Source organism: Engraulis encrasicolus, chromosome 14 (assembly GCF_034702125.1).
Source record: "Engraulis encrasicolus isolate BLACKSEA-1 chromosome 14, IST_EnEncr_1.0, whole genome shotgun sequence".
Taxonomy (NCBI): domain Eukaryota; kingdom Metazoa; phylum Chordata; class Actinopteri; order Clupeiformes; family Engraulidae; genus Engraulis; species Engraulis encrasicolus.
In genome coordinates this window covers 7,296,914-7,304,413 of record NC_085870.1, presented here as the reverse complement: position 1 = coordinate 7,304,413, position 7,500 = coordinate 7,296,914, and the positions used below count along the sequence as shown (strand labels likewise).

The 7,500-nt window shown below is 45.9% G+C and overlaps 1 protein-coding gene across 2 annotated transcripts in view; it reads left to right on the top strand.

The window, feature by feature from the left end:
- Positions 1 to 7,500, top strand: part of arhgef10la (Rho guanine nucleotide exchange factor (GEF) 10-like a) — a 277,194-nt gene that overhangs the window by 124,771 nt on the left and 144,923 nt on the right. For both annotated transcript variants that reach the window (XM_063214836.1, XM_063214835.1), the window contains one exon: positions 1 to 2. This exon is cut by the window's left edge and continues 168 nt beyond it. In XM_063214836.1, the coding sequence (XP_063070906.1) occupies positions 1 to 2 (2 nt within the window). The remainder of the gene's footprint in view (positions 3 to 7,500) is intronic.

The following is a 7,500-nucleotide window of genomic DNA, read 5'->3' as shown; positions in this document are numbered from 1 at the left end:
AGGTAAACAGGGAAGGCCTGTTTCAAGCCTCTCAAACTGGGAACACTGATGATGGGCTTTGTAGACCCGAAACGTTTGTCCCTTGTCTGTCGATTTTATTTACTTTTTTTGGCTTTGTTTAATACAGTTTTTGATTTTGCATTCAGCTCCAGTGTGCGACTCCTTTCTTCCTTTTCATTATACTGTTCGTGGAATTACGCACCGAGCGAAACGCTCAGGATAAGACATTGACGCGGACGCCACCCCACCATTACTAAACAGGGAAGGCCCACAGGAGGGGACCAAAGGGGTCCGTTTTCCCTGGCCCAGGGAGAGAGGGACAGTGACATGACATGACATGTTCAGCAGAAGAGCATGACTGCATTGTATGAAGAACAGCTCATAGGAAGTGCAATGTTTATACCTCGTATATTGTTTACAATGACTTGATGTCGACACGGGAGCTTCGCATGAATGGTTGCTTTATTGCTGATGATGATCATAGACGGCCTTCAGAAGAGCATAACCGTGAATGCATATACATGAGCGTGCTGACGTCACCAGTACGTGCCAGCACTTGGTCTGAATAGGGAGGTTGAATCTATTTTAGAATAGTATGCCTATCCTCTGTACAGGAAATTCCAGTTTTTACCTTCTGGTTCCCATTCTCTAGCCAGGACCAACTAAAACACGCATTCGTTCATACGCTCTGCTTTTCAGGGGTGCATTTCTCAAAACTGTAGTTGCGAACTACGTTAGCTACTTTGTTGTTTGCAATTCAATTTCCCATTGACAACTACTACAGTTGCTAACTGGCTAATAACTACGCTTTTGAGTAACACATCCCTGTAGTTAAACTCCAGTAGGAAGCAAAGATAGCCATGTTCTGTGTGTTGAGGTATTTTACACTATGTAGATTGTATCTTTCCACTTTAGTTCATCTTTTAACCCCCTCCCCTCCTTTACAAGGAAAAAATATACAAAATGTATGTATGTCCAAGTGTGTGTGTGCGTGCGTGCGTGCGTGCGTGCGTGCGTGTGTGTGTGTGTGTGTACGTGTGTGCGTGTGCAGGTTTGTCCGCGTGTGTGAGAAAGAGAGAGAGAGAGAGGGGGAGAGAAAGAGGTGTACTACTACTGCAAAACAATATCCCATACTGGGAGGACAAATAAAGTACTACTACTACATCGTAAATGCTGTTTGGGATGGGACTTTGTCTTTGGTCTGGCAAAATCTGTCAGCGGCAGATAAACATTAAAAAGATAAACACAGATAAACTCTACATAACAATTAGCTGATGCCTTGTTTTTCCCAAAACAACTGGTTACAGTCCCTGTAGTATTGCAGGGTTAGGGTAAGTCAAGTAAAGGTTGATTTCGAACCAGCAACCCTCTGGTCCAGAGACAAACTCCCTTGCTGCCCCATACCACCACCCCCTTCCATTCCCCTCCTTCTACTCCTCCTTTCTTTTTATTCTTCCATCTCTCCTCCCATATCCCTTTCCTTCCCCCCTCTCCTGACTTCCATTTCACAATCATGTTTTCCTGCAGGCTCCTTGTTTCTCCTCCTTTAGGCCAGCAGTCCCTTGGGATCTCACCATCTTCTCTTCCTCCTCCTCCTCCTCTTCCTCTTTCTCTCTCTCTCTCTCTCTCTCTCTCTCTCTCTCTCTCTCTCTCTCTCTCTCTCTCTCTCTCTCTCTCTCTCTCTCTCTCCCTCTCTCACACACACACACTTTCTGTTTCTCTCATCCCTCACCCCTCACCCCTCACCTCTCATGCACTCTCTCTCTCTCTCTCTCTCTCTCTCTCTCTCTCTCTCTCGCCTTCTCTTTTCACCCCCTGCTGTTCCTTACTACCTCTCCATCTCCTCCTCCCTCATTTCTCAGTGTTCTTCGTTCACACTCCTCCCTCTTTCTTTCTCATTACTCCTTTCCTCTACTCCCTCATGTCTTTGTTTTCTTTCCTTCCCTGTCCTCTCCTCCCTCTTCCACTCTGTGCTCCTTCCCTCTTCTCCCTCTGGCAAACACTCCTCTCCTCCCCCATCATCCTGTATTCTTACTAGAGATGCACAGGATCCAAGATCCGGTTCCGGATCCGGCAGGATAATAGGGTTTTTCACAGGATCCGGATCCGGCAGGATCTTAAGCAGTGGATCCGGTATCCGGCAGTTACCTAAAAATCAGGATCTGGTGCATCTCTAGCCTTGGTTTTTCAGTCAGTCTTTCACAACCCCAATTGCTGCATGGAGTGAAAGCCCTTTGGAAGCGGCCGTTGCAGGTAGTGTGGCAGTAAGCCAATGAGTCTAAAAAATAGTTTGAGCCAACGTAATAAAAAGGGTCCACGTGTGCGAGTAGGCTATGTGTTTCAACCCTTTCGTAGGATCCGGTATTCGGTTCCGGATCCGGCAGGATCTTAAGCAGTGGATCCGGTATCCGGCAGGATCCTAAAAATCAGGATCCGGTGCATCTCTAATTCTTACCTCCTTCTCTTTCTTCCTCTGTTTCCCTGGTTTCTTCTTTCCATCTGCTCCGTCTCACACAGGGCCGGAGCTATAGGGAGGGCTAGCAGGGCATTTGCCCCCTGGGCCCAGGGCACTCTTGCATTGGTGGTGGGGGCCCAATTGTGATCTTGTCAGGTCATATAGGGGGCCCGACAAGTGCTTCGCCCTAGGGCCCTGTGTAAAATTGTTCCGCCACTGGTCTCACCCTCTATCCAACATTCCAGGATTCCAACAATTCAAGCAAATGCTAGCTGGTGTCTTCTCCAACCCCTCTTTCTCTTTCCTGCTCTCCTCTCCTTCTTCTTCTCCCCTCTCCTCCACTCCTTTTCCTTCTATATATTTTTTTTCATCCCCTCACTCCTTTCCTCTCTCAACTCAGACTGGCATCATGTGAAGGCGTATTAATTACATGCCAGTGCATTCCTTGTTTAGGAGTGACACCTTTGCTAGTCAAGTCATGCTCCTCAATGCCGTGGGGAAGCACTTTTGTCACGCAATCAGGTTCATGCAGTTTTCCCGCCGCGTCTGCACATTTCTTTTGCTCAACTGAAATTGTGACTAAATAGTGCCCTGACCAAAACCATGCCTAAAGCTAACCTGTCACAGGGCGTTGTGGAGCACGAGTTCACATGCAAAGTTGTGATGCACTGATAGACGGTTCAAGTGGGCATGTTGTCTTAAAGGAGCACTCCTGCCAATTTCAATATGCTGTTGTATTGCTCACGCTACCCTTCACTTGTCAGTACCCGGTGATGCTGCATTTTTTGGCTCAGCCCTTTCCAGGATATAAGCTATTCTAATGGGGGCAAATCTTAGCATAGGCCTACTCCAAATATTTTCCCAAAACTATTTGCTAGTTGTCTGTTGATGTTGCATTACCTTTTGGATGTTTTTGGGAATAAATAAAGATGTTTTTTTGAAATGGAAACAAACACCTTCCCCCATTACAATGACCAGGATCTCGGAAAAGGCTGAAGAAAAAAAAATCTCAGTTACTGACAAGTCCTGGGTAGTGTGAGCATTACAACTGCATGTTGAAATTGGCTGAAGGTACCCTTTAAAGCCCTGGTATGATGCCAGAGCAGGCAAGCTTTTCATTGTATATATATGTTTCATATATATACACATGACAAATAAAATATCTTGTATCTTCTTGTATCTTGTATGTTGCTCACCCTCCTCCCTCTCCTTCTGAATTGCTACTGTTACCTCCTTCCGTGTCCTCCTCTCCTCTCCTGTACTTCCCCTCCTCACCTTATGATGACTACCACTCCAAGCAACCTGCTCTCTTTGGTGTTGCGCTCAGCGTGCTTGTTGTTGCCACCTCAAATTGGCCTGAGTTTGAAGCCTGCTGGGATGACTCCTCTCTCCCCCTCTGCTACACTCCCTCACTCTTCCATGCCCTCCCTCTGCTCACTGCTCTTCCTCCTTTCATTCGTGTGCCTCCTGTAGGGCTCCTTTGACACCCCCCAGTGCCTTACTCAGTAAATTCTGCCGTGTAAATTCAACACTTAAAGAGTTGTAACAGCACTTTGGGTGTTACAGGTGCACTGCGTCAGGATGGTGGGCGGCCAGAGTAGGTATTGCAACTGTGCTGTTCATTTAAACTGCGCTACCTATTCCCCAATTTCATCTTTTCATACATTTTACGAAGTACTAAACTGATATTTACTAGTGTGACCAAGGTACACTACTATTTGCAGCTACTGTGTAAATGTCTATAGCAGTGTTTCTCAATAGGGGTGCCGCGGGCCACCCTCAGGGGTGCCGCGGAAACGTGGCTGATAAATAAATTATGTAATATGATACATATTTGTCTAAATTGATAAGTTAATGCTAGTCAGTGGAATCTTTCAATAAAGTAAATATAGGTCGCCCCAGTCAGCTGCAACTTTGAACGTAGGTCGTGTGACGTCTCCAAATGTGTTACTTTTCTAAGCTTTTGTGGTATCGGATGCGATGCCATGTTACGGCTTGTTGGTTTGGGGTGCCTTGAAATTTTTCATGAATTGAAAGGGTGCCTCGCCTAAAAAAAGGTTGAGAAACACTGGTCTATAGGACTATCTGGAATTTCAAAATGGCAGACATGGAGAAGATCCCCCTTTTCATGTATAAATAGTCCTACTGCAATTTTCCCAGTCATAGTGAATACTTAAACTTTGATGGTGGTGGTAAACATTCGTCAAGAAGTTAACATTTGGGAATGAGCAGCATGAATTTTGGAAATAATCTACGAAAGATATGACTAAGTGCACCTTTACAGAGTTGGAACAGCACTCTGGGTGTTAAATTCAACACTAGAAATTAAGGCAAAATTTCCTGTGCATACACTTCTCTACTCATCACTTCCTCCCCTCACTTTCTTTACCACTACTCTTAGGAACTCTCTCATCATGTCCTCTGGGTACCCCCCGGCATACAAATATTAACACATGCAGACGCACGCCCACACATACAGCCCAGGCACACGCAAGGCACATGTGTGGTGCACACACATCATTACGCATGTGCTTGCACGCCTTTACGCACACCCACACAAAATACATGCATGCACGCACGCATGTACACACACACACACACACACACACACACACACACACACACACACACACACACACACACACACACACACACACACACACACACACACACACACACACACACACACACACACACACACACACACACACACACACACACACACACTGTTCCACAGAGTACACAAGCATCATCAGGAACAAGCATATCCAAAATAATATACAAAATGTACTGCATTTTATTACCCAGTGCACTCTCACACACACACACACACACACACACACACACACACACACACACACACACACACACACACACACACACACACACACACACACACACACACACACATACCATTTGGCACACGTACACACACACAGATTAACTCATGGGAGCACAAAACTATCCCTTTCACGTCTTCAATCAACAGCTCACAGCCCCCATGGATGCAGAAGCAATGTTTCAGTGGCATGCATGCATGCATACTCAAACAACACATGTTTTGTTGGCACACACACACACACACACACACAAACACACACACACACACGAACACAAACACACGCACACATACACACATACAGTGCACACACACACACACGCGCACACACATACGCACACACACACACACACCACTAATACCTCCAATACAACAAAACACGCTTTTCAAGGCAAAGCAAAGGCACATATGGAGAGTAGAGAGTTGTGCGTGCGTGCGTGCGTGCGTGCGTGCGTGTGTGCGTGCGTGCATGTGTATGTGTGTATGTGTGTATGTGCTCTTTTGGGAGTCAAGCTAGAGGTGGTGAAACAGCATGGCTGCTTCAGATAAGAAAAAAAACAAAAACAAAGAAATCAAACCCTTCCCCAGAGCCACGACTTCACACAGCAGTTTACAGTCATAGAGAAGAGATAGAAGATGGGAGCTTGAAATAGTCTATGGAAACTTTTTCTGTGTGTGTGCGTGCGTGCGTGCGTGCGCGTGTGCGTGTGCGTGTGTGTGTATGTGTGTGTGTGTGTGTGTGTGTGTGTGGGGGTGTGGGGTGTCAAAGACATGTCCTTCAGTGCAATGGATACTTTTGCTTACTGTAAATGCAGTAGAGATTTTTTTTTTTTATTAATTTTTTGGCTTGGCTTTCATGCATTCACTTTTCAAACAATTGATTTGAAATTTCATGTTTTTCACAGTTTCAGTAAGCAAAAGCATCTGTTAGCACTGAAGGACACTGTCATGTTGGACGTCTTTGACCCGTGCGTGCCTGTGCGCGTGCGTGTGTGTGCGCGTGCATGCATGTGTGTGCTTCTGTGTGCTTGTGTATGCTTTGTGCGTCTATATGGCATAGGCCTACTTTGTGTGTATGTGCTTGTGTGTGTCAATGTATCTGTGTGACCCTACTTTCTTTATTTATTTACTTTTATTGTCTTTGCAATCTGTTTTGCTTCTGTATTGATATAGCCACGGAGACTCTATTTGTCCATGAGGTGGGTGTAGTGACTGCGGCACAGAATGGTGATCCTTGAAAATGTGTGCTGTTGAATGGCCACTGTACATGTGAGTGTCAAAAGGAGTTCTGAACACATTTTGAAGCCATTGTGTGACAGGCACTCTTCCACTACCATTGCACACACACGCACGCGCACACGCACACGCACACGTACACGTACACGTACGCACGCATTTATGCACACAGAAAAACACACGCACACACATGCACACACATGCACACACACACACACACACACACGCACGCACACAGGCACACACGCACGCACGCACGCACACACACACATACACACACACACACACACATACACACACACACGCACACTAGCCGGTTGAGTCCTGGTCGTTTGTAGTGGTGGCCACTAGCTGATCGGTCATTAGGCTCGTTCGTGACAACGCAGTAAGATTTTTGCTAGACAGTGTGCATGCGCACTTTGCCAGTTTGATGCATTCTGGTTAGAATTTTCTAACCACAATGCATCAAACTGGCAAAGTGTGCATGCCCATTGCAGCAAAAATCTTACTGTGTTGTCATGAACGAGCCTATTAGCTTCTCAGCCAGGCCTCTCCCATACACTATGGCTTTCAACCAGATGTACATCCCCTGTACTCAGAAAAATAAAACGCTGTGTTAATTCAACACTTAGTAGAGAGTTGCTTTGACATCTTCTATAGTGCATTTGGTCCCAGACAACTCCCCAACTGTTGAATTAACACTGCATTCTCTCTGTGCACGGGAGATGCAGAATGCCCAGTATGCCAAGAGCAACACAAGTCAGCAGTGTTGAAACGGCAAAATACAAGACACCTTACTCATCTTTGCAGCCTCATGATGTGCACTGTTCAGCCAGTGGAACACAGTCATAGTCATTGAAAAAACTCTACTACCATAGTAGCCAACTACACTACTACCAAAAATAGTCCATCAGAGCAAGATATTGCAAAACACGCCCACTCAATGCAAAAGCGTGTGCTCAAGTTGGGT